The sequence below is a fragment of the Equus asinus genome, chromosome 9 (genome assembly GCF_041296235.1).
Source record: "Equus asinus isolate D_3611 breed Donkey chromosome 9, EquAss-T2T_v2, whole genome shotgun sequence".
NCBI lineage: Eukaryota > Metazoa > Chordata > Mammalia > Perissodactyla > Equidae > Equus > Equus asinus.
In genome coordinates this window covers 90,179,573-90,206,499 of record NC_091798.1, presented here as the reverse complement: position 1 = coordinate 90,206,499, position 26,927 = coordinate 90,179,573, and the positions used below count along the sequence as shown (strand labels likewise).

Sequence of the window (26,927 nt, the reverse complement as noted above, 5' to 3'; positions counted from 1 at the left end):
CCACAGCTGCTTGACCAGAGCAAAGAGGAAAGCAGAGATCACAGAGGTAGACTGAAGATTAGTCTCTTACCTGTTTGGAGTTGGTTAAATACAACTTTGCTCCCAGGTTTAAAATCTGCAGTTTGACCAGGTCATCTTCACTAGTGAAGCTTTTAGCCATCTTCCTCAAAACATCAGGGGCAATTTTAGGAACTCGTTCACAGTTCTCTCCAATTAGCCAAAGAATACTTGCTCTAGCCACAGGAACCTATATTAAAAGCAGATTACATAGTTACCAATAAGACAATCACACTCTTCTTAATATTAACACAGAAAAGCCTTTAAATTTATAAAGGTTTTACATCTATTAATTCATTTAATGTATATCCAGGAAGTCCTCTTATATTTACAGATTTTCTTCAGTTATCAAAAAATAAACACACAAAAAAATCTCATCAAAACTGACTTCAGAGATAATACCTTAGAACAGCTTCATAAAGATAGATCTGCAAAGGTAGATCAGAGATCTGCAAATCTGCGGGCCAAATCTGGCTGGCCACACACATTTGTTTGTGTATTAATTACTCCTGCTGCTTTTACGCTGTAACAGCAGAGATGAGTAGTTACAACAAAGACCACAAGGCTGAAAATATTTACTATCAAGCAATTTACAGAAGTTTGCCGAGCCCTGCTCTAGGGCACTGGTTCACAAACCTCGATGTCCATAAAAATCATCTAGGGTTCTTATTAAAACTGTAGGGTTTTGGTATCAGCTCCAAGACAGTAGCTCTGTGGTGGGGCCCAGGAATCCAGGCTATAGGAAGCATCACAGTTGATTCCTGAGACAGGTGGTCTGTAAACCACGTTTTGAGAATCCATGGATAATAAAGAAAAAGGAATAGATTCATTCAAGGTTATGATTCCAAATCAAAACTGTCCTCTATGTATTTGCATCTACAGTGTTGGAAACATATAAAACTGACAAGACCATCAGGACTTGCTTATTAACATCATGCATCTTAGTCTATTATTTGGCCATCAACAAAAGAAATAAAGATAAGTTAGATCTGTCCAATACTGCATTTGTCATTATATACTTTTTTTAAAAAGTACATTTCAATATAATTTGTTTCTTAAAAATAACTGCTTTGCTACAAATTGGAAACCTTCCATCAACACCATTAACACCAACATTTTAGAGTATGCAAATTAGCTGTATTACTATTGGTTTATCTGTATCCTCCCCTATTCCAAAAGGAATTTGAAGAGGTATGTAAATTAGCGTCTGTGGACATTTTCACCTAGTATAGAAAATTTTCTTTTCATAATAAATGAAAAAGCCAATGACTATCATTAAGAGGTAGCACCACAAGAAGAGACAATATTCTTTTTATGAAATTCTTTTCCAATTCCTCAAATAAAGTCCTAATATTTTCATTATAGTTTCACAGCTGTACATAGTATCACTGTTAAAGAAGAAAGTGACAATAGGACTTTTGCACAGCTAAAAGTTTATCACAAAACCCACCATCTCAAATTCCTTCAAAACACCCATTTTATGAAATAATATAAAATTATTAAGATACTCCTAAGTTGGAGCTTTCACCAGAATCAGGTCATCAAAAAAGCTTTAAAATTAAAGTATATATTTTCAAATATCATGATAACAGCATCATCTTTAAATTAATATTACAATGAGTTTAGTAAGAGAGAAGAAATCAGTATACTTATGCAATTAGTACTAAACGCTATTACACATCTATTCATGCAGTATGCTAAAACTGATATCCTGGGGCTGGCCCAGTGGCACAGCGGTTAAGTTCGCACATTCCCGCCTCTTGGGCCCGGGGTTCACCGGTTCAAATCCCGGGTGTGGACATGGCACCACTTGGCACACCATGCTGTGGTAGGCTTCCCACATACAAAGTAGAGGAAGGTGGGCACGGATGTTAGCTCAGGGCCAGGCTTCCTCAGCAAAAAAGAGGAGGACTGGCAGTAGTTAGCTCAGGGCTAATCTTCCTCAAAAAAACAAACAGAAAAACCTTGATATCCTTACTATATACTGATTTCTGGAAAGAAAGAGGTTATACCTAATGTTCCAAAGGTTACAGTGCATTAAGACCTTACTCCCAATCTATTATTTTAAATTGGGCTAAAGCACAATAATTGAGTGGTACATTAAATTTTCCAGTATGAAGCAATTCAAGTTGCCTGCCGTAACGAAAGATACCTCTAAATAAGAATATATGGGCAACTTCAGATTCCAGTTATGCTAGATTTATTTTTCTTAAATACTTTATTATATATTGCTAGTATAAAAATTAGAATTCTATGACATACTACAATATATTACCTCACTTTAAGTAATTTTCTTCCAGTAACACACTTATAATTCTTTTTTGCAATTAAAAAGACAATCCCAAAAAGTTTAAGTTCCTATTCATTAATATACCCAAAGAGTTTAAAATAACAGTATTTAAACACTCTAAACATTCATAACGCATATGTTTAAAATATAACTCTTTGAAAAAGATTAAAAATCAATACATTCTAATGCTCACAGTGAAAATCTCAAGGTGGTGGGTGTGTTGAATAATATTCAGAAGTTCTAGAACAGAGGTAATAAAATTTCCAAGTAAAATATTTAAAAAACTTAGAAAACCTCTCCATAACAAGAAATAGTATCAATCTAAATATATTTATACCAAACTTTTGGTGATGGTACTTTATTAAAAAGCTTAGGAAACTGACAAACCTAATGTTTTCATGCATTTGGCTGGAATATGTATCATAAGATCTTCAGATTCTAGCCCACCCTTTCTCTCCCAATTAAATTATAGAACTCTCATTTGTATATCACTGATACTATGCATCCACGGCCACTACTTTCAAAGATTTGAAGCAACTGAAAAAAGAGCAAGTAAGAAAATTAGTCACTTTTTGTGCTCCATGGTCTTTTCAACTACAGAATAAATAGGAACAGTGAACTCAAGCCAACCTAATAATACACATGTGGGCATATGATATAATACTTTCATTATGAACCTCTGCTTTTCACTATTTTCAAAGACAATCTGGATTGTAAATGACTTTGCCTGATTCTTTATTCTAAGTGCCCTGAGTGAGTGGTTAAGTGCACTTTTTAAACCTTCTACCCAGAAGGCAGTTTCCACTGCCATTTTAACCCATTAACTTGCCTGCAAAAACAAATGATTCCTAGCTGACCACAGCAGTTATAGAAAGACATCTAGAAAGATTTTACAGATCACTCTGTAAGCAGTTCAATTTAAAAGCTATTGTGTTTTAACACCAGCCCACTGCACAAGAGTGTAAAGTAAATCCTACAAAAACATCAATTTTATTTATTTAAATTTGTCAAAGGCAAAATCAGCAGACATCTAAACAAACTGCATGCAAAGAGCAAATCAGATCCAATATTCTGTATCTGAACTCAGTATGCATTAAAACTGAAGTCTGAATGAAGCTGGGGCAGCAGGGCACATGGCAGGCGATCAGCGTGGCACCCAGGCAAGGAGCACATAAAGTGCTATTTCAGTATTACTCAGTGGTCTTTACAGAAGAACATCTTTCAATTGTTCTTTATAATATGAAATCCTCATATATCCCATTAGACATTATGTAAAATGCCGACAAGAACAATCCTCAAGTAGTAAGCATTTTATTCTGGAAGAACTTTGCTCCAAAAGCAGTATTTACTACAAATGAAGGATACTCCAAAGGATAAAATATTCACAATCAGAACATACAAGTTGACTGCATTATCAAGGTCTATTCAATTTGAATGAATTTAATAAGTAGAATGAATTTAAATTTTAGTTTTCATATTTTCAACTACACTACTTACTAAATAACAAATGGCATCAAAGTCTTGAAAACAATAAAAATCTATGTTCTCTTTTTTAAAAAAAATATATAGCTAACATCTATTGAGCTCTTAGCATGTGGCTGGCACTGTTTTTCAGTAGTTTACCCATTTTCTCAGTCAATTATCACAAAAGCCCTAGAAACCATTATCCCTACTTGATATATGAGGAAACTGGGACACAAACGGGTTCAGAAACTTGCCCAACACCTCATAGCCTCTTAGTGGTGGACCAGGACTGGAACTCCAGGTCTGAACCCAGAGTTCAGCATAGCCACTGGGCAGAGAGAAATGAGTGCACCATAACACCGGGAAAAATACCAGCCAGCAAGGCAATAAGACTGGTTCTGGTCCCTGACTGATCATGTATATCATGGAGACAATAACTTTACCTCAATGGGCCTCATTTACTCATTAATCAAATGAAAGATTACTCCTTTGCCAGGTTCTTCTGCCACACTGTGCAATGGCTCCCTCACGGTCTCCTGCAGCTTCCCCAAGGGCCAGCCTTTCCAGGCAGGATCCTCTTGCCTATTTCCGCATGCCTGCATGTGGGGCATTTTCCTACCTCCTTTTGCCTCTTGTTTTATGGATAAGTTGGCCAGAGCGGGAAGAAGTCTGGCCATCACTTTTGTTGCCTCTCCTCCTGGAGTGTATTTGAGCCGAGGATTCTGCCCTGATAAAGTGGCTTAGGTACTAAGGGAAAACATGCTCAATTTTGTCCTCTTGTCCTCTGACACGGGTCAGATCGGCTCTTGCTAAAATCAGAGTGATTTAAGATACCACCCCTGGATTTAGGTTGAAACGGGTAGAGATTCAGGAAGAAAGAGGTCTCATTTGAGGTCTCAGGCTAAGCCTCCCATTTTAGAATCCCTTGCCCACATTTAGAGTCAGCACATGCTTGGTCAGATTAAGAAAGCCCTGCTTTCTTTTCCACGTGGCTACGGTTCTTATGAGAATAGCTCTCTCAACTGTTTGGAGCAGAGATTCTGCGGATTCAATCACTCCTCGTTGCTGTTTGAAGCTGTTTTTGGCTACACTCCTCCCTCACCACCTTCTTCTGGAGCAGTTCATGCCTCCACTCCCTGACCATTTTCCCAGTTCTGCATCACAAGCTGTCTTGCTTCTTTCTTCCTTGCCCTGCCTGAAGCACCTCAGCTCCCTCAGATGTAAGTAAACAGTAACAGCTCATTGTTACCTTTGCAGGTTCCCAAAGGTCAAATTTGTGCTATAGAATTGCACATAGTTTTCTTGTAATCATTTTAATTTCTCCTATATCACATTCCCAATTTGTCTACTTTTGTTTTCTCTCTTTAGCTCATCAGAATCAAGATTATCTTTCCAAAGGACCAGATTTAAGATGTATTTATCAATTTCAACTATCTTTTTTTTGGCATTCTGTTTTACAAAGTCAACTTTCATCTCTCTTAGGTTTTTATAGTTTGTTTCATTGTTCTTCAAATTTCTTAGGACAAATTTCAAACTCTTTTATTCCTGGTCTCTACTTTAAAAATGGTGGCAATTATAGCTTGAGCCATGACCCATACATTTTAGAATAATAAACCATTTTCTTTTTCTATGTTTTATGAAAAGCTTACATTTTTTTCTTTAAACTTTTTCTTTGATCTAAACGTGTATTTCTTATTTCACAATTGGTCTCCTATCCTTTTAAATTATTTAATTCTAAATTTTATTATTTAAGGTTAAAAAACATAAAATCGTTTTTTCTTTATATCCAAGTATATTCTTGATTTTTTGTAAATGTTCTATGGATAGGCACACAAAAGTGGGTATTATCTGTTCAAGAAATATAAAGTTTTAATTATATTTACTAAATAGAGTATTTATTCTATTATTTCATTTCTCTATGTCCTTACTTAGTTCTACATCCTACTTAAAATCTACTAGGTATATCTAATATGAGAGAAGCATAGTAAAGTCACCCACCAAAATGCATTTTATCAGTTTCTCCTTGCATTTCCAATAGATTTTTCCTTTGCAGATTTATTTGGTTGGCATTATGCTTAATGCATTTGGGTTTATGCTTCTTAGTTTCTTTGTAAACTGATCTTTTTTTTTTTTGTAGGATTGGCCCTGAGCTAACATCTGTTGCCAGTCTTCCTCTTTTTTTTCCTCCCCAAAGCCCCAGTACATAGTTGTCTATCCTAGTTGCAGGTCCTTCTAGTTCTTCTATGTGGGACACCACCACAGCATGGCTTGATGAGCAGTGTGTAGGTCCAGGCCCAGGATGGGAACTGGCAAACCCCGGGAATGCACAAACTTAACCGCTCTGTCCACAGGGTGCCCCTCTAACCTGATCTTTTTTTAATTTTATAATGTTCCCTTTTATCTTGTTAAATGCTTTTAAATTAACTTTAAATCTCACTTTCCCTGTCACATTCACTTAATATCTCTTTCCTTACCTTCTTATTTTCAACCTTTTTCATTTTGATTAAGGTGTTTTAATTATGAAAGGCCTGTAGCTAGCTTTTGTTTTTCACTCTAATTTGAAAGTCCTTTTTTTTTTTTAGGAAGATTAGCCCTCAGCTAACATCTGCCACCAATCCTCCTCTTTTTGCTGAGGAAGACTGGCCCTGAGCTAACACCCATGCCCATCTTTTATATGTGGGACACCTACCTACCACAGCATGGCTTGATAAGCAGCGTGTAGGTCCACACCCAGGATCTGAACTGGTGAACCCCAGGCCACCAAAGAGGAACGTGCAAACTTAACTGCTGTGCCACCAGGCCAGGCCCTGAAAGTCTGTCTTTTAATGAGAGAATTTAGTCTATTCATATTTAGGGTAGGATATATTTGATTTTTACTCTTCTATCCTACTTTATTATTTTTTTAAATTTATTACTTATTTTACATTTCTATTCCCTTTTTTCCCTTTGTGAATTTGGAATTCCCACCACACTTTTGTATTCCACTAATGGTTATCTTCTGACAAAAACAAAAACACAAAAAAACAAAAAACAAACTTTGCTATATAGATCTATAAGAATCTACTTGGCTAATATTCCAACAACTGTCATTTAGAAAGTTGATGCAATCAAAAATGTCCACTAGCCCCAGACTGGGATACAGTCAAATACAACAAATTTTTCTTCCAAGAAAGTCTGAGGTTTGCCTGATATGGATCTCATACACTGTCATAAGTTTTGTGTATAAGCAGCACATTCACCAAAAAGCCCTAACACTTCTTGTAACCATCTCTCCCTTTCTAAAAAAACCAGAACAAGTTTACTAACACAAGTTTTAACTAAATTCTGCACCAGACATTTGGGAATACAGAATTCATCATTCCTATTTCCTTCTCATAATCAGACACACATTTCTCCACTATTACCTAGAAACAAGATATTAACTATTTCCCCCACCAAAACCCACTGTTTTCACCCCAAGATAATCTATTTTTACCTACTTTTTTAAACACAAGACAAGAACATTAAAATAATTTCACCTCCCTTCACTCTCTTCCTCCCACAAGGCCTTCCAAACACTGTGATTCTGCCCCAATCCCATCCTACCTCTAGGTTTTCTAAGATTGCTCCAGATTTTCAGTTCCAGATTATTATAAGTTCCCTCATATTATGCCCTTCTTTTCCAACAGTTCACACTGAGCAGTTTTTGAAGACATTCCTAGTCTATCCCTACACATTCAATTATGTCTGTAAATACGCACATATCCTCATGTCCGTATCTCTACTCACGGTCTTCCCCTATCTAGAGTTCCCTGCTTTGGTTTATTAGTTACTGGATAGAAAACTGGTTCTTACTGGCGAACACACCACTTCCCTAGTAGGTATCTAAACATGTGTAGGAGTATTTGTGGTTGTTACAATGACTACAGATACTACTGAAATTTGATGCTTGGTACACAGAGATGCTGGATGTCCATCTCAGGACTTGAGGAAGGTTTACCTTCTCATCTCCCATTAATACATCACTGACAAACAACATCAAACATCTGTTCCACATTTGGGCAAACATGGACCATGTCAATCTAATGCCCAATGTGTCAAAGATTTTGGGGAAGCAAAGGGAAACAACAATAATAAAATCCTAGCCAGGTCAGTGAGCAGGCAAGTGAACTGAATACAAAAAAGAGCCTAGAAATGGAAGAGAGATATAGCATGGTATACTGGTTAGGAAAGAGCCTAGAAATGGAAGAGAGATATAGCATGGTATACTGGTTAGGAAAGAGCCTAGAAATGGAAGAGAGATATAGCATGGTATACTGGTTAGGAAAGAGACTAGAAATGGAAGAGAGATATAGCATGGCATACTGGTTAGGAAAGAGACTAGAAATGGAAGAGAGCTATAGCATGGCATACTGGTTAGGAAAGAGACTAGAAATGGAAGAGAGCTATAGCATGGCATACTGGTTAGGAAAGAGCCTAGAAATGGAAGAGAGCTATAGCATGGCATACTGGTTAGGAAAGAGACTAGAAATGGAAGAGAGATATAGCATGGTATACTGGTTAGGAAAGAGCCTAGAAATGGAAGAGAGATATAGCATGGCATACTGGTTAGGAAACAGACTAGAAATGGAAGAGAGATATAGCATGGCATACTGGTTAGGAAACAGACTAGAAATGGAAGAGAGCTATAGCATGGCATACTGGTTAGGAAAGAGCCTAGAAATGGAAGAGAGATATAGCATGGCATACTGGTTAGGAAAGAGCCTAGAAATGGAAGAGAGATATAGCATGGCATACTGGCTAGGAAAGAGACTAGAAATGGAAGAGAGATATAGCATGGCATACTGGTTAGGAAAGAGACTAGAAATGGAAGAGAGATATAGCATGGCATACTGGTTAGGAAAGAGACTAGAAATGGAAGAGAGATATAGCATGGTATACTGGTTAGGAAAGAGACTAGAAATGGAAGAGAGCTATAGCATGGCATACTGGTTAGGAAAGAGCCTAGAAATGGAAGAGAGCTATAGCATGGCATACTGGTTAGGAAAGAGACTAGAAATGGAAGAGAGATATAGCATGGTATACTGGTTAGGAAAGAGCCTAGAAATGGAAGAGAGATATAGCATGGCATACTGGTTAGGAAACAGACTAGAAATGGAAGAGAGATATAGCATGGCATACTGGTTAGGAAAGAGCCTAGAAATGGAAGAGAGCTATAGCATGGTATACTGGTTAGGAAAGAGACTAGAAATGGAAGAGAGATATAGCATGGCATACTGGTTAGGAAAGAGCCTAGAAATGGAAGAGAGATATAGCATGGCATACTGGTTAGGAAAGAGACTAGAAATGGAAGAGAGATATAGCATGGCATACTGGTTAGGAAACAGACTAGAAATGGAAGAGAGATATAGCATGGCATACTGGTTAGGAAAGAGACTAGAAATGGAAGAGAGATATAGCATGGCATACTGGTTAGGAAAGAGCCTAGAAATGGAAGAGAGATATAGCATGGCATACTGGTTAGGAAAGCAGACCTACTAGCTATGCGACCTAAGGCAAGTTACTTAACTGCTTTGTGCCTCAGTATTCTCTTATGTAAAATGTGAATACTAATAGTACCTGCTTTGCAGAGTTGTTACTAAAATTAATTATTTGTATTTTTAAGGTGCTTAGAATAGTGCCTGGCATATGATTAGCACTACAGGAGTTATGTTAAATAAATAAGTAAAATATAAAAGGGACCACAAGAACACTTACTAAATTTAAACCTTATCATCAAGTTTGTTTCCCTCAAAAACATTAAATATAGCCACGATCATACTAACAGTTTACACTAAGTGCTGTTCTAAGTGTTTCACACACACGGACTCATTTACTCCTCACACAGATCTGTGAGGTTATTAGTGTTACTGTTCCCTTTTTACAGACGAGAAAACAGGAGCATAGAGAAGTAACTTGCTTAAGTTCACAAAGCTGGTAAAAAGGTAGAGACTAAACTTGAACCTGACTCATCTGTTTTCAAATCCACTCTCTTAACCCCTACATCTCTAACACACGAACTTTATGAGCAGTTCTGACTTTACTAATTAACAATAAGAGTAGAAATAAGACAAAGGAACTCTCTGGTGAGAGACGTGGTGAAAGCTCAGACGTTAAGTGACTCCTGTGAGTCTTAGCTTTATCCTTAGCTTTAAGATAAGTGTCTAATTGGCCTGTAAGCTTTAATAACACCCTGAGGGAAAGAAAATTTTGCCAGCAGAGATATTAGAAATTGGTCCTGACTGGTAGGCTCCAAAACCTTGCCATCCATTACCTTTAACTACACAAATGTGATCCTCAGAACAGACTCAGAGTACAGATTACCCATCTTCAAAGAAGGAAGTAATATACTCCCCCTAAACTACAACCCTACCAGTTACAGCACATTAGTTGTCAAACTTGAACTACTATTCAAGGGATAGGCATGGTAACAGGCAAACACAGTGGAGAAGAGTTTGAAGAAAAACCAGAGAGCAGCCATGGAGAGAGAATGTTTCAAAAGAGAAGAAGTGGTCAGTGAAGTCAAATGCTAAGAAAGATCAGGAAAGATGAACAGCAAATTATTCACTGAATTTAATAAGGAGTTAGGGACCTTGGAAAAGGGAGAATTAGTGGAGTGGGAGGGAGCCAAATCGGACTGTGATGGGTTGAGGAGTGAGTCTGAGGTAAGGAAATAAAATTCTTTTCAGAAAATTCTTTCAAAAACTTTACCTCTAAAAGGAAGAAGAGAATAAAATAGGACTTAAATACTTAGAACAGCTAACACTGACACAGCCCTACTATATGCCAGGCGATGTTCTAAGAGCTTTACACATATTAACTAACGCAATATTTACAACAGTATGGGTTCCTCTCCTATCACCATTTCACAAGATAGGAAAAGTCAAGTACAGAGATTTTAATATAAGGACACGGAGCTGGTAAGAGGTGGAGCTGAGATTAATATTTATTTTTTAATTTAATTTTTAAACACAATTTTAGATTTATAGAAAAGGTGCAAGAAGAGTAAAAAGAATTTCTGAATACCATTCGCCCAGATTCTCCGAAAGTTAACGTTTTGTTACATTTGCTTTATTTAGCTTTCTCTCTACATATACAAACACATTGTGGTTTCTGAATTGATAAAAGTTATAGACACACCCTTATACCCTGAAATACTTCAGTACAAACTTCCTAATAAAGGGATGCTCTTACATAGCCACAGTAAAATTATTTAAAAATGAGGAAATTAAACACTGAACGAATACTTTATCTAACCTACAGATTTTACGGAGATTTTGCCAATTATCCCAATTATAAAATCCTCTATAGCAAAAGAAAATCCAAAATTATGTGTTGCATGGAGTTGCCATACCCTTTTAATCCCTTTTAATCTGAAAAAGTTCCTGAGTTTTTCTTTCTGTTTCATGATATTGGCATTTTTAAAGAGCACAAGCCAGTTATTTTGTAGAATACCTTCATTTGGTTTTGTCTCATGTTTCCTCCTGATTAGATTGAAGTCATTCACTGTGGGCAAGAATTCAACAGACAGAGTTCTATTCAGTGTATCATGGCAGAAGGTACGTGATTCCATCACCGGCAAACAAATGCCATCATAGGGATTTGGTTTAGGTAGCATCTGCCAGATTTCTCCATTGTAAAGTCAAAAGTCATTAATTTACTCTTTGTAATTGAGTATCTTATGAGCATATACTTTGAGACTGTGCAAATAACCTGTTACTTTTCAGTAAGGGGGGTCAAATTTTCACCCCCCCTACCTTTTAGCATTTGTTAATGATTCTTGCTTGAATCACTTCTCGTTGTGATGGCTGGCAAATGGTGATATTCTAATTCCATCATTCCTTGTACCTTAGTTGCTTTTGCAATGTAAGGAGGAGCCTCTCTTTCTCCCCTACTCAGTCATTCATTCATTCCAGTGTGGATCAGAGAGTCATACCCTATTCAACAGGATATAATCGTTTTACTGTCATTTATTTTGTTGCTCAAATTGGTCAGTGGGAGCCCCTTCAAGCTGCCTCTTCTGTCTCTATCATTCTCTGAGCACTTCCTTGCTTTTTTGGCCAAAAAAGAACAAGATCATCTTGTTCTTTCCTTGCCCTAGCTCTGAAATAGCCATTTCTTTAAGGAGCCCTGGTTCCTTTGAGTGATGAATGGAATTTAAAAACGAAGGTCTGCCACAAAAAGGAATGCAGTACTACATTCTACAACATGCACGAACCCTGAAAACATGCTAAGTGAAAGAAGCCAGACGCAAAGGGACACTTATTCTGTGATGCCATTTATATGAAATGACCAGAATAAACAAGTCCATAGAGACAGAAAGTAGATTAGCGGTTGTCAGGGGCTGGAGTAAGGGGAGGGTCAGGAGTTTGAGGTATAGGATTCTTTTTCAGGGATGATGAAAATGTTCTGGAATTACACAGTGGTGATGGCTGTATGACCTTAAAAACTACCAAAAACCATTGAATTATATACTTTAAAAGGGTGAATTTTATGTTATAAAATTATATTTCATTTAAAATGAAACAAGATCTGGGCACCAGGTGAACTCTTTGGTCCGGGGTATCTTGCACGCAGGCCCTCTCAAAAGATAGTGTTGGGACAAAGATGTTTGTATACTCATATATGCATTCATAGGTGTACATGTGATCATGTGTAGACACACATGTCCATCTAGACATCTCTGTATACAAACCCATGATGTTCACACTGACATCTCCACAGCTAATCCAGCACTGCAGAGTTTATTGTATCCCACTCCTTTTTCAGATTTACAATTCCCTTCCACAGCAGTGTGTGACCTTAGAACCAGGATTTGAATCCAGACTGTTGAGGAGTCTTAACCACTATACTTTAGGATGTCCGTTTGTTTTAACAAAACTATAATTTACTGAGCAAAATTCAGCAAAGATCTCTCAGTTGGTACTCACAGTGATGCTGTCCAAGAGTTTGGCCATATGTTTAATAATTTCACCATGTTGCGCAGGTTGCATCTGCAGTAATTTCTTAATAACAACCACACTTTCAGCAACAACAATTTCTGAAAAAAAAAATTACTCATTTAATATATGTAATTCAATTCAAATGCATTATCCTTGGTAAAATATAAATTTAAATTAGCAAAACATTCTACATGCCTTAAATAACTGGGTGAAAACTATAACATGAGTGTACTTCCAAGTTTTTGGGGTGAACATCTGTCTTAGGTAGAAGAGTACACTTTAATTTCTAACCTCTGTTGCTGTCTCCTAGCTTCTGATATCCCTTTTAATCTCTGCTTCTTGAAGTCAAAAAAGCAAAGCAAGGTTAGGCTATGCAATCACCATAACGTTCAAGTGTCTCTGGCTTTTAACCATAGTTCTCAAATACTGTTCTTTGATTCCTACCAATTATATAGTGGTAATCAAACACCTATAATCTAAATTAACATTTTTCCAATTCTAAAGAAAATAGGAATTGCTTAAATGATATGTCCATAAAAGTGAGTAGAAAGGATCAGTAGTGATAGGAAAGGTGTTCCTATAGAAATAGCATGGACTTCAGGGCCAGAAAGAGTGGGACTGTGGCTGGACTGTCTCCATTTGTCCCCAGAAGCCACTGTCTGCCTTTCTTGGCCTGTCTCTGTGCCGTTGGAGGCTGACCTCTGTGGACTGCATCAACCAGACTCCCTTGCCCCTGACCTCCAGCTGTGTTAGCCAACAGGAAGCACCAGCAGGAGTTCAGGGGGCGGGAGGAAAGAATATTATTATCCCGGATCTCTCTCCTGCCAGGCCTCTCTGGCAGTGCCTGCCTTCCTCCACTAAAGGTTTCAGTTCCTGTGAGTGGCTCTCTCCTGCAGGGTCTGGTCACTGCTCCCACTCCTCACACCCCACTTCCCTTCAATTCTAGGGATGGTAAAGGCTTCCCACCATTGCAAGCCTGTCAGCCTCAGGATGCTACATCATACCTTGCTGGTTTCCCTTAATCTTGCCCATACCTTATAAATAGTTCCTTCATTAAATTCTCTTCAATTGTCCCTTTTTAAGTGTGTCATCTATTTCTTGCCAGGACTTAACTAACACAGTAAGCAGTACTGGGAGTGGCTCCAGGAAGTGATCCTCAAACTGGGATTCTGAAATTGAGTTATCACACTGAAGTGGCTAGTCACTGGTCCAGAGTTACATTTCTGGTGGCACCAGTAGAGAAATGTAACATAACAGGAGCATCAGGCCTTATGGAATGAATCTTATATAAACGATTCTTAATGCTACGGATGCCAAAGAAATAAAATATAACAAAAACTTATACATTTAAATACAAATTTTATATAAAAATATAAATATAATTACACTATAAGCTGGAAATACCATGGTTTGTGTTCTGTTACTCTTTTTCTCTGAAATATATTTTCTTATCTAGGTCCCTTTAAGAATATAAGCAAAATTTTTTACCATTCTAATCATTATTAAATGTATGTATTTCAACCCGCATACCTCTTTCTCCTTAAGAATGATAAATTAATATTTACATAATGTTTTGTTTTATAAAATCATATATTTCTTTTTCTTCTCAAAATAACACATGGTAGCTATCTTATTATCATCATTTTAAAGACAAAGAAAGAGAGATGCACTGGAATTATATGATTTTGTCCAGACTTCAAACTCAGAACCAGAATGCACCATTTTATCTCTAATGTTCTATGTTACTATGAGCGGGTATTACTTTTATAAAGACCACTTCTTGGAGCTCTGAGGAAAACAAAGATAAATCAGAACAAGACCCTGCCCTCATCAAAGTTACACTCTTGTAGGAAACATTAAATGGTTATGTAAGTAACTACTATGAAAAGTAAAATACACTAAGTGTGGTTTTAAAGAATCCATAGTATAAAAATTTGTATTTTTAAAATTTATTATTCAAAAGATAGCCTTAGTAAGAAAAAAAATGTTGCATAATTTTAATTACCTACCTGCAGAGACAGGATCAGCTATAACTGAAATCTATCTCTGGCATTATTTATCATTTGGTGCTGTGTTAGTTTCCTATTTTGTTATAGATTACCACAAACCTAGTGGCTTAAAACACAAACTTAGCATCTTACAGTTCTGGAGTCAGAAGTCAACACAAGTCTTATGGGACTAAAATCAAGGTGTCAACAAGACTAAGCTCTCTATGGAGGTTCTGGGGGAAGATCCGTCCTTCACTTCTTCCAGCTTCTGGCAGCAGCCTGCAATCCTCGGCTTGAAGCCCCCTTCCAGCAATGGCAGCACTGCAACCTCTGCTTCTGACAGCTGACTTTCTTGGCCTCCCTCTTTCCCTTACAAGGACCCTTTTGATTACATTGGGTCCACCCAAATAATCCCCCCATCTCAAGAATCTTAATCATCTCGGCAAAGTCCCTTTTGCAGGTAACATATTCATGGATTCCAGGCATTAAGACCTGGACATATGTGAAGGGACCAGGGCCAGGAGGGGGGTACATTATCCTGCTCAGCCAGGTGCCTTCTCATTCCCTTCAGTACTTGCACCCTACTTTTCCTTTATGGTACCTCCTGGTTTTCAAAGATGACAACATTGTGGTGCTACTCCACCAAAAGCACAAAATGACTCTATGTTCTGGACCTTTCCTAGCTTGCTCTTTGTCCTGAACAGAACTTAATGGTCCTCACTTTAAGAAGTCCAGCCTGCTTTTTTTAAATTTTATTTAATTTTGGTAAGAACGCTTAACATGAGATCTACCCTCTCAAATGTGTAAGTGTACGATACAGTTTGGTTGACTGTAGAGATAATGTTGTACAATAAATGTCTAGAGCCTATTCACCTTGCTTGACTGAAACTACGCCCACTGACCGGTAACTCTCCACTTCCCTTTTCCCCCGCCCCGTGCAACTATCACTCCACTCTGATTCTATGAATTTGACTACTGCTATACCTCATACAAGTGGAATCACTCTGTATTTGCTTAGCACAATGTCCTCAAGACTAGTACAGTCTATTATCCTCATTTCACAAATGAAGAATGTGAAGCACAGGGAGATGGGGTAATTTATTCAAGATGACTAACATTCCAACACGGGTAGTCTAGTTCTGCACGTAAGCAGAGAGCTGGCAATAGAGTAAGTGGCCAATATCTGAGAAGACTATGATAGACTTGTTTTATAATACTGTCTCCCTCTGTTAGATTTTGAGCTCCGTAAAGGTAGGAACCTCTTACAGGCTGAACAAATATTCATCCACTCAACATTCACTAAACACCTCAACTGATTCATGTCCTCAATAAATGCTTATAGAATTACATAAAACTAAATAAAACAAAAAATAGTCCTCCTCTCCAATCCTTTTAGCTTAGAGATGATAAGGAGGTTATTCAGACAAGCAAGTTTTGCAAATATGTTACCTAAAGTAAATTACCTTAGGGAACTAAACTACCCTGAGCCAACTGAAATGCAGATTTCTCCTCAAGATCCTCAAGAAATTAGTTTATCAAATTAATCTTAGGTGGTGATATTGGACTACTTTAGAGCAAACTTCAAGCCTGCCTAGAAGAGTCTTCTCCATACCAAGATGGAAGAAGTCAACAACATTAAAAAACAAAAAAAAAGACAGGTCCAAGCAAAGTTTATTAAGTATATGTAAAAACAATGGAGTGTAAATGCTGTCGCTGAGGTTTTAAGATAGATTATCTGAAGAGATGATGAGGTATTCATACTAACACAAAATCAAAGAATCACAGATCCTTAGAGCCTCAAAAAATCTTACAGATTTTAAAGAAACTGAGGCCTCATTCATTGTATTTATTCCTAAAGGCAGATCCTGTAGTAGGAAGAGAAAGGGGCTCTGTTGTCAGCATTGGCCATTTTAAAGTTAAAAATAGTATTACTTCCTTTAATGTTACTGATTTAATATAAATATTGTCCTTATTTGTTTTACCACTCACTTTTATTGAGCCAGATTTCCAAATGACAAAAGTGTAGCCCATACGATAAACAGTTAAAGAATCAAGTATGGTGGGTTAATGATGACTATGCGGCCGGACTCTAGACAATACAATTTAAGTTTCTTAATATTCAAACCACAGAAAAAATGCATGGATATAAAGAAAGTTTTAATTTACCAAAAACAAAAGCTTAAACATTACCATATCATGGTTTAAAGTAATAAATCCCCCATCTTTAAGAGTGATTACAGATTACATTATTCTCCTGTTATCTAATTATTAAACAATCTATTCTTCCCTTAAAAGTGTTACAGGAGTAGAATAGTCATCTTTTAAATCAAATTCTATAAAAAAACATTTTTTGAGAAATTAATTAATGTAGTTACAAAGCTATAGCAGAAACAGCTGCTCTAAAATCCACAGCTTAAAAATTTCACATAAGAAAAAAGAGTCAAAATATAAAATCAAAGATTACATAAAATATAAAACTGAGAAACCTTGAACACATTTTGTTTTTGGAAGAAGTAATCAGTGTTCTAACTAATTCGTGGTGCTTTTTGTATGCAACTATATTTTACAACAACAATTACCCAGGTGAACCGTGGTTCTGGAAAAATTTTTTCAAGGAGTGTATCTTCTTTGTTCAAATAGAAAGTCATTATTAAAGGCAGAGAAAAATAAAACAAAATTTTAACTTACATTTTAAAATGTGACAAGAAACAGAGACAACAAAAGGATGTTATTGTTAAAAGCAGAAATAGATAAAATGGATAATATTTAGAATCCTATCTCCCCTAGTTACCTTCTACAGTCAAATTTTTTGAAAAGTATTTCCTTGATAATTTTTGTTGCCATTTATTTGGAGTGTTAATACTGTATGTAGAAAAAAGTTCTATCCATTGTCATATTTGGAGTTTATAGGTAAAAGTTTATAATTTTATGTTCACAATAAAAATCTCACTCTTATTGCGGGATAAATTTTGTTTCATTATTTTTTTTCATCAGAAGTACTTACAACAATGTTACAGTTTTCTAAAGAGATTCACATGTGGGAAAAGATAACTAGGGATAATAAAGTTATTGTAGTGAAAAGTTATTTTTCAAATAAAATATAAAGAATAATCAATTTTGTTACATTTCACCTATGCCATATATGCTTGTGTCTAGATATGACATAATTATATTTAGAATTCCACAAATAATTTCAATGATTTTACATAGGAAATTATGCTTTTCCTAAAAAGAATCTTATTTCAATCAAATATACAATTATAACAAAAGTCCTGTAAATAAATTATTTTAAAGGTGAAAATCGACTCATTTTTCTTTCTTTCTCCAAATAGTCTCATTTATTCTAAAGCCATGCCATACCATAGAAACAATTGACATCTCACCACAGAACAGTATGAAACCTAGATTACGTATTTCACTGGATAGTACCTAAGGAATTTTACAAAATGGTTAGATATTGTTTGGCTTAAAAACATGAAGCTATTCCAAATTGATGACTTTTAAATCTAGTCAATCTTAAATATAAAATGACTAGGTGAATTTCTGAAACAAACAATGGAAGGTGTGCACTTAACATACTGTTTTGATCTAGGCACTTCTCCATATTAAAAGCCATTTGCCTGCTTTTAGCACCCTCTGCAGGTGAACCAGTATTACACATCACTTAAACGCCATTGAAAAACAGTAAAATGGAACCTCTGGAAAAGGTACAAGGAAGGGGGTTAAATTGTGAGGAAATAAAATAAACAAATTACACTTTCTCAGTTCTGTTTAGGCAAGTCAGATACTGTTTGAAAGTTAATTATCTCATTTACTAAAACAACAACAAAAAACTGTGTGCGTATGTGTGCGCATGTGTGTACTGCAAAGATAAAACACTACTCATCGTGACCATGCTACTGACAGAAGGGAAAAACTAAAATGTAATGTTTAAAATGTTACAATTTACGGATCATATCAAGAATACCAAAATGATAAATTACTTGAAGATAAAGTGAAACTGTCAGCTTACCATCCCTGTTGGACAGCAGACACACCAGGCCACTGAGGCACGTGTCAGTGACTTCCGAGATGTTGGTTGCACATCTGCCTATAGTCTGAATAGTGGCTGCAGCAAACTGTTTATCCTGGCTTTTCACATAGGTCTGAAAAATAGTATTTCAACCAGCTTATACACTGTATAAACTATCAAGTGAACAAGAAATCCCTATTATATTAAGCTTTATACATAATCTTCTCAACTACAGGCACAACAGGAGATCCAACTGATAACTTAGCTGAATTCAGTTTCGTTTTTTCACTCAAAGAACGTGCCCATAGAAGAGGCATGTTTTCAAGCCAGGTTCATTCCCCTGTGGCCACGGCGGCTTGTGACTCCAAAACAGAGAGTGTGGGCAGCCCCCCAAAGACAGCAGTCAGTGTAAGGGCACAGTTGAAGGAGATGATGAAACTCTTCCCTTTGAAAGTTTCAGTTCATTTAACCAGCAGCATCTGTGAATCTATGAAAAAACAGGTTGCTTTCTCAGGGATCCTAAATCTAAAAACTGGGAGAAGAGGAAGAAAAGGACCAATAAGCTACCAACAAACACTTTACTTTCCAAATGGTATCTGAATGGTAGTAACAGTACAACAGTAGCTACAGTGAGCAGCACTTCAATAAAGGCTTTATAAATACTTTGTTTACAACAAAATAGAATATTACACTTCCAACACAGATTTTCTTTAAAACAATGCTTTAAAAAAACCCTGTAAATTATATATTTATACAAACTTATAAAGAAAGAAATCACTTATTTGGCAACAAGAATTGAAAAGATCCTGACAAAATTTATCATAGCCCTAAAAAGTTTCACTTTGGTCATAATTTTCTTCATTTAAAAACTAAGCTTTTATTGTTTACAGAAATGAATGTACTTTTAATATGCATATTTCCATTTATATATTATATACGAATGGAATTTAAAATCCCATTTTCAACCGAAATTTTAAAGAAAGATTAGCCAACCTCAAATGAGAACTAACACTATGGTTATCTGACATCTGACATCTATACATTTAAAGGGTGCCTAAATGACAACTGGAGGAGAAAAATCTAAGAATATATATAAGAACATATAAATTTAGTGAAGATGGTATCAAGAACATGATTACATCTTGAAGAAATAAATTAAACAAGTTAAACTCTTTTAGTTCCATGTAGGAAAGATCAATTGTACTTCAAACCAGTTCCCAGTTCATTCCCTAATTTCCTCAACTAAAAAAAAAATACGTCTTTACAAAAATTCTCTATTTTACTCAAAAAGTTATTATAAGTAAATTGTACAATGAATATAACCCATAAATACAGAAAGAAGGTACAAACACACACAGTGATAAAAGCTTATACAAGAGGAAAGAATATATTAAAGTTTGGCTAAACAATGGACCTTAATCTTGATATTAAATGAAATGACCAGATCAACAATATTTTGAAACAAGTCCAATGTGTCACCTCTGTACAACTAAACAATACTACAAAATTACCTGAGACTCATGCCCTACAACCCCAGTAAACTTGATATAAGCAGAAAGTAGACAGCAAAAGGCCCCCCAAACAGATTACATACCACGACAGGAGAAAGGACAACAGCAAACATGAAGACAAAAGTTAAAAATAAATAAGCAAACGTAAAAATGAAGTAAAAATCAATTTCAAGCAATGTTGTATAGCTATAGATTACTGGATAAAAACTTGAGATACCATATTTTCTGGCATGTAAACACAACATGCATAGGTAACCAAGAAATCCTAATTTTACAAAAGACTTTTCTAGAAAAATACATAGCATGAAAGTACAGTAATTCACTTATGAAATTGTAAATCATGGATATGCTATAATATTCTACTACTATTAAAAGTACAAGATCACATAGCCAGAAGAAAATACAATGTCTATATACAGCTAAAAAGAAATTTAATATGGGCATATAGAAGGATTATGGCAACAAAATAAATTAAATCTATAAAATGTTCAGAGTTGACAAAAACTCTGTGCTTAGTGTGTAGCATGTGGTATACTTTCATTGAAAATACTGCTCATGAAATGTGAAACTAATAATATTGACATGAGGTTTCCCATTGCTGGGCTCCACCACCACCTCTTTATAGAGCTGACCTTTCCAAAATGAAGGGCCTAATAACCATGAGGTAATTTTTGAATATTTTTGGGGGATGTGTACCCGGGAGGTAGCTCATCCATTAGCATCGATGGTTTAAAAAATACAACAAAACAAAAATAACAATAAAAAAATCATCATGGGGGCAATTTTAAACCAATTTTTTTGGAGCAATACATGAAGCTGAGAGGACAATGTCTGAAAGAGTGATAGGTCAATCAAATAGGGACAAGCAGGTAAGAACTGAAGCCATTTTCAGGAGTGCAGAGTATAGAAAGGAATATTGATGATGACAGCACACAGAGTGGAATTATGCTGAAATCATAATTTTGAACAAAGAAATATAAACCAGTCTTTTAAATTCTATAAAAATGTGAAAGGGACTACTATTCCATTTCCTTTAAATTTGTAGTTAATGTTCATTCTTGAAAATTTATAAATTTCTTAGTTGCCAATCTTGTCCCAAATCACTGTTTTATTTACACACTACCTATCTCTAAATTGAGAAAGATGTATATTTAAATTTAAACTGAACAGATGTTTTAGAAGTTACTTTATAATTAATGTTGTATACAAACCTGAAATTCTCGAAGAAGAGTTGATATGTTAGCTTCATTTGCCAAGTTTGTCAAAATTTCAAGCTATGGTAGACAAAAGAAAAAGTAAATATTTTAAAACAAATAGAAAGGATGAATTTAATAAAGACTAGGAATTTAACAGAGACGTAACTTCAGTTTTTTAAAAAAGTCAGACTGTTACAAATGTTGTGAGGCATTATACCTTTCAGGTGAACTTTGTCTCCCTAAATCTACAAATAGAGGAGAGATAATTACACAGTCCTTAAAAAATAATTAGGAAAAACAGAATCCTAAATCTTGCTTAATTGTTTGTCCCAACTTTACAATTTATATTTAATTAATCTAAACAATTTACAGTAGTTTGACTTCTTTTTCCTTTATCTAGAAAGTTAAAAAACAACTTGTCCTCCATGTAATATCTCTGTTTTCCAGATACCAATTAATTCTCTTTATTCGTTCTCATTCATCCTACCATCCCAAATACTTAGACATTTTAATTCTCTCTTCCGGATTTATAGCTATAAATACAATTAAAAGGCCATCTCCAATAGGCTCATTTAAAATATTTCAGTTTTTACTCATAAAGAATATTCAATTAATCTGAAGAAAAGCATGAAAAAGGAAAAATGGAACGAGAACATGGGACAAAGAGAAACAAAACACAAAATACAGACAGACACATTCGATAGCAATAATTACATTAAAAGTAAACAGTCTAAACACTCCAATTAAAAGGCACAGATTGTAAGAGTTCTTTATGTATTCCGGGTACTAGTCATTTTTCAGATATATGTACTAGGAATATTTTCTCCCAGATTAAGGCTTGACTTTTCCATTTATTTTGATGAGGATATTTTAATTTTTATATAATATTTTTAAAAACAATCTCAAACACAGAAAAGGTAAAAAGAACTACTTTTGATCTGAACCATTTGAGATACAGTTACCAGACTGATACCACATCATTCCCCAATATTTCTGTGTATATTTCCTACAAACAATGCCATTGTCCTACATACCACAATACAATCAAGAAAACCAGGAAATTAACACTGATACATCACAGCTATGCAATCATCTCTCCCCATTTACGTTTCACTAATCGTCTCAATCAGGTATAACAAAAGGATTCAGTTTAATATCTCACACTTTGTCTTTTTAGTGTCCTTCAGTCTGAAAGTTTCTCAGTTTTTCTTTTGATCTTCACAACCTTGAAACTTTTGATGACTGCAAACCAATTATTTGGTAAAATATCTTTTAATTTGAGAGTGTCTTAGATTTTCTTATGATTAAACCCAGTTTCCATGTGAATAACCAATCATTCCAATATTTTCTGAATAGTCCATCCTTTCCCCATTGGTTTGTAATATCTCCTCTAATATATAGTACATTTTCATACACATGGATGTTTCCAGGCTTTCTATTTTATTCCACTTACTTTTCTGTCTAAATATAACATTGTTTCAGTCATTATAGTTTTATATCCCTAACTACACTCTCTAATATAGTTATCATTCCCTGAACACAACACTCTTTCATAATCCTTGTGTTAGCATAAACTGTGCCTTTCTCTTACTCCCAACCCCACAATCTCCTAATCAACCTACCAACTAACAACCAAAAACCTCAGGAAAATGTTATTCTTTTAAGATCCATTCACATATCATCTTTCCCACTAGTCTTTTTTAAATCTCTCAGAGGATTAATCTCACCTTTCTGTTTCTGACAGTACTCAATTCAAATCTTCATATCACTTAAAACATATAGTGCTGAAATTATCTATTTACATGTCTGTCTCCTTCAGTAAACTGTGAGTTATTCAAGGTGCAGGCAGCATGTCTTAACTCTATATTATTGGAATGTAGCAAAGTAACTAGAACATAATAATATAGTTTAGAAAGTACAAAGAAAATTCCTATTGTGTTTATGTTTTTTTAAAAGCAGGTCTCCATTTTGCAGACGCTAGAAGGTACAGCAATATCTCCAGGGTAAACATGTACTAGATCACCTGAAAAACAGGAGCATACATACCTTCAGGGTCTTGATCATAGTTGGATCAGTTGACCTAACATAGAAACTCTTCAGATAAGGTTCAAACATACCCTAGATTATAAAAATAAATATATAAATGCACCTATGGTACTAATGCATTCATTTCTCTCTTGAATTATGTGTTCACAATGTACATACCTTTCTTTGAATTGACATAGTTGCTATATTCTGTAGAACAATATACTGTACTTCCCTAGAAATTAAAGAAATTTCACTGAGTATATTTTCCAATGAAATATCTTTAAGTAAAGAGTACATTAAAGAAAAACAATCAGCGATAAGTTTCATATTGAAAGGAACTCTTAAATATTTAAAAGTTTTTAGTAGATCTTAGATATTTATACCTTCTTTTAAAATTCATTTTCCCCATAAAGTATTACTAAATTAGAATATTAGATTATTTGATTCGTCATGAGGAAGAGTTAAAATCACTTTTATAATGCTCAGTTCCTAAGATGAAAATACTGCAGCTGTTTGGAATGGCTGCAAGGAACGTATTCTTGGGCTAATGAAATAAACACGACCACTGCCTTAACACGAAGTCTTTATCAGAAGGCTCACTGTGTCACTCAGTTCTTCCCAGAGCGGAAGACAGGTTAAAAGAACAGTCACGTTATTTCATGTCCAAACAGCTAAGAAATGAAGGTAGAACTGAATCTGGCATAAGGCTTCATGTGAAAGATGCATTCCAGATCCTTCTGACAACCTTTGAACGAGCTTTAGAAAGGAAAAATTATTGAACTGATAAAAGGGAAAAGAATGACTGTACAAAGACAAAGGAGAGAAGAGGAACACAAGGACATAGCATCTTACTGATGGATGGCAAAAGCCAGCCTAGGGCTAAAGTTGTGGCACAGAGTTTTAGTCAAGGGCAAAAATAAACACGTGTCTTTTTCCCTCAACTCTACTAGCAGCAAGTGCTCAATGAAAAAAATTTTTATTTTAAATTAACTAATTAATGCAAAGTACCCTGGGTAAGCTAAATAGCTGAAACAATGGTATTCTTAAACACAGAAAACAAAACAAACAATAAAAATATGATCTTAAAATTTGAAAGTACATGTCACAGGAACTTAATAAAAGTTTTCTGAATTGCTGACCTGAACTGCTGAATTATAGTGAGGTAAAACTAAAGAGAAAGATATTCTTGAGCCAGCCCTGATGACCTAGTGGTCAAAGTTCGGTACACTCCACTTTGGCAGCCCTAGTTTGGTTCCCCAGCATGGAACCACATCACTCGTCTGTCAGTAGCCATGGTGTGGTGGCAGCTCATATAGAAGAACCTACAACTATACACAACTATGTACTAGGGCTTTGGAGGGGAAAAGGAAAAAAGATGGGGGAAGACTGGCAACAGATGTTAACTTAGGGCAAATCTTCCCCTGCAAAAAATAAAAATAAAAAAGAGAAGTGTATTCTTGCTATCTATTTATCTTTCTATCTACAGGAAATGAAAGGAGTATGTATTTCTTTAAAATAAGTAGCTATTAAGAATATACCCCCCTTTTTAAATAGAGTAAACTACAGTAATTAAACATTGCAACTTTATAGCCAGCAGCAATTCGGTCATAAACTACATAATTTACCCTATGTATTACTGCTCTATATAAAATCATACAAATACACTAAGTCAATCTAATAATATATTACTATAGTTTTCAGTGATTTTCAGACTTACCAGAACTTCCAAACATTATTATTGGCATACCTAGAAATATCAAACACTAATACTAGGCTACCGGTGACAGCATATACTATATGCCAAAAAATATTTTCAATCTCTTTGGGTTTGAGGTTAAAAAAATTTCAACATTTATCATAAACTTTGAGATAAATTGCATAATGACGATCCCCTCAAGTATGAAACCTTAATGATAAAATACAGTCAGAACCATGTATTAAATGCCTGAAAGGCAGATTATATTTGTTTAAACATTACTTTTGAAAAAATACAAAAGAAAAAGCATATATGAAATCATGTCCTACCTATTGCTACGAAGCAAACGCACTAGTGATTTAGAAATAATGCCAGCCTCAGATTTTGGTGATATGTGCCAATACAGCTGAGCAACTGCCATAACAACCTAAAAGAGAAAGAGTGAAAACAGTAAGAACCATGAACACTGGAGCGCCCCACAGTTTCACTGTACTTTCTCACATGTTATTTCCTTAACTCCTACAAAACTCCTGTGAAGTAAGGTGAGTAGGCTGTTACCCTTTGTAGCAGGTTGAATAGCATCCCCACCAAAAATTCATGTCTACCCTCAGAACGTGGGCTTGTCTGGAAGTAAAGTCTGCAGATGCCATTAGGGTAAAAGATCGAGATGAGATCACACTGGATTAGGGTGGGCTCTAACTCCAATGAGAGTGTCATTATGAGAGACAGAAGAGCACCCACAGAGAAGAGGGCAACGTGAAGATGGAGGCAGATGTGATGTGTCTAAAAGCCAAGGAATGCTGGAGTGCTGGCAACCACCAGAAGCCAGCAAAAGGCAGTTTCTCCCTCAGAGCCTCCAGAAGGAACCAATCCTGTGGACAGCTTTATTTTGGACCTATGGCCTCCTGAAATGTGGGAGAATACATTTCCGTGGTTTCAACCCACCCAGCCTGTGGTAATCTGTTATAATAATCCTAGGAAACGACTTCACCCTCAAAAAAGAAAACAGATGTCAAAGGAACTACTCAAGGTCTGCGAGCCAGAGCAGGTCAAAGCTGGACACGACATGCCAAATCCCACACTCCTCCCAGTACTGCAGCTGCTGCTCCAAGATTGAGAAGTTGTAAAAAATTGCAAGCACACCTTTCCAAATAAAGCCAGACACTTCAGGACAATAGTAACAAGTAAGCTCAAATTTTTAAAAATCAGTACATTTAAGTTATAATTAAAAGAACTCTATTAAAACAATCCCTCGAAAACAGCAGCATTCGAAATGATCTTTTTTCCAAAAGGCAGAACCTTAAAATTAGTCTTTGGTTCAAAGCCATTACAAGGGTGATGAGAATTTCTCTGGCACAAAATAAAGATTTCTACGTTTGCCCCACATGCCTCTACACTCAAATCAGAGATTGAAGTCCGGGCTTCCCATTCACTCCAAGGATCCAGTTTGACCTGTGACAACTGCAGAGACAGAGCTGCAGGAGTTCCATCATCTTGTCTTTAGCTCAGGAGATACATGAACACCACTTTCCTTCTGCTTGGTCCATGAAGCTCTGTTTTCACACGCCTAAAGAGTGCACAGCACCGAAGGGGGCTCGAGGTAAAATGAGCTTCTTCTGAAACTAAGATACATTCTTTAAAAATACAGTTTACAGTCCTAAATTTACTGTTGTTTGGCATTTTGTTATACTTTTCTTCACAAGACTGATTTATAGCTTTCAGACA

At 35.7% G+C, this 26,927-nt stretch overlaps 1 protein-coding gene across 9 annotated transcripts in view; it reads right to left on the bottom strand.

Moving 5' to 3' along the window:
- AP3B1 (adaptor related protein complex 3 subunit beta 1) overlaps positions 1-26,927 on the bottom strand; it is a 230,528-nt gene that overhangs the window by 105,881 nt on the left and 97,720 nt on the right. For all 9 annotated transcript variants that reach the window (XM_044777972.2, XM_044777965.2, XM_044777964.2 and 6 more), the window contains 7 exons: positions 25,532-25,629; positions 23,684-23,738; positions 23,525-23,596; positions 21,494-21,556; positions 18,772-18,904; positions 12,760-12,869; positions 71-247 (listed from right to left, as the gene is read on the bottom strand). In XM_044777972.2, the coding sequence (XP_044633907.2) occupies positions 71-247; positions 12,760-12,869; positions 18,772-18,904; positions 21,494-21,556; positions 23,525-23,596; positions 23,684-23,738; positions 25,532-25,629 (708 nt within the window). The remainder of the gene's footprint in view (positions 1-70; positions 248-12,759; positions 12,870-18,771; positions 18,905-21,493; positions 21,557-23,524; positions 23,597-23,683; positions 23,739-25,531; positions 25,630-26,927) is intronic.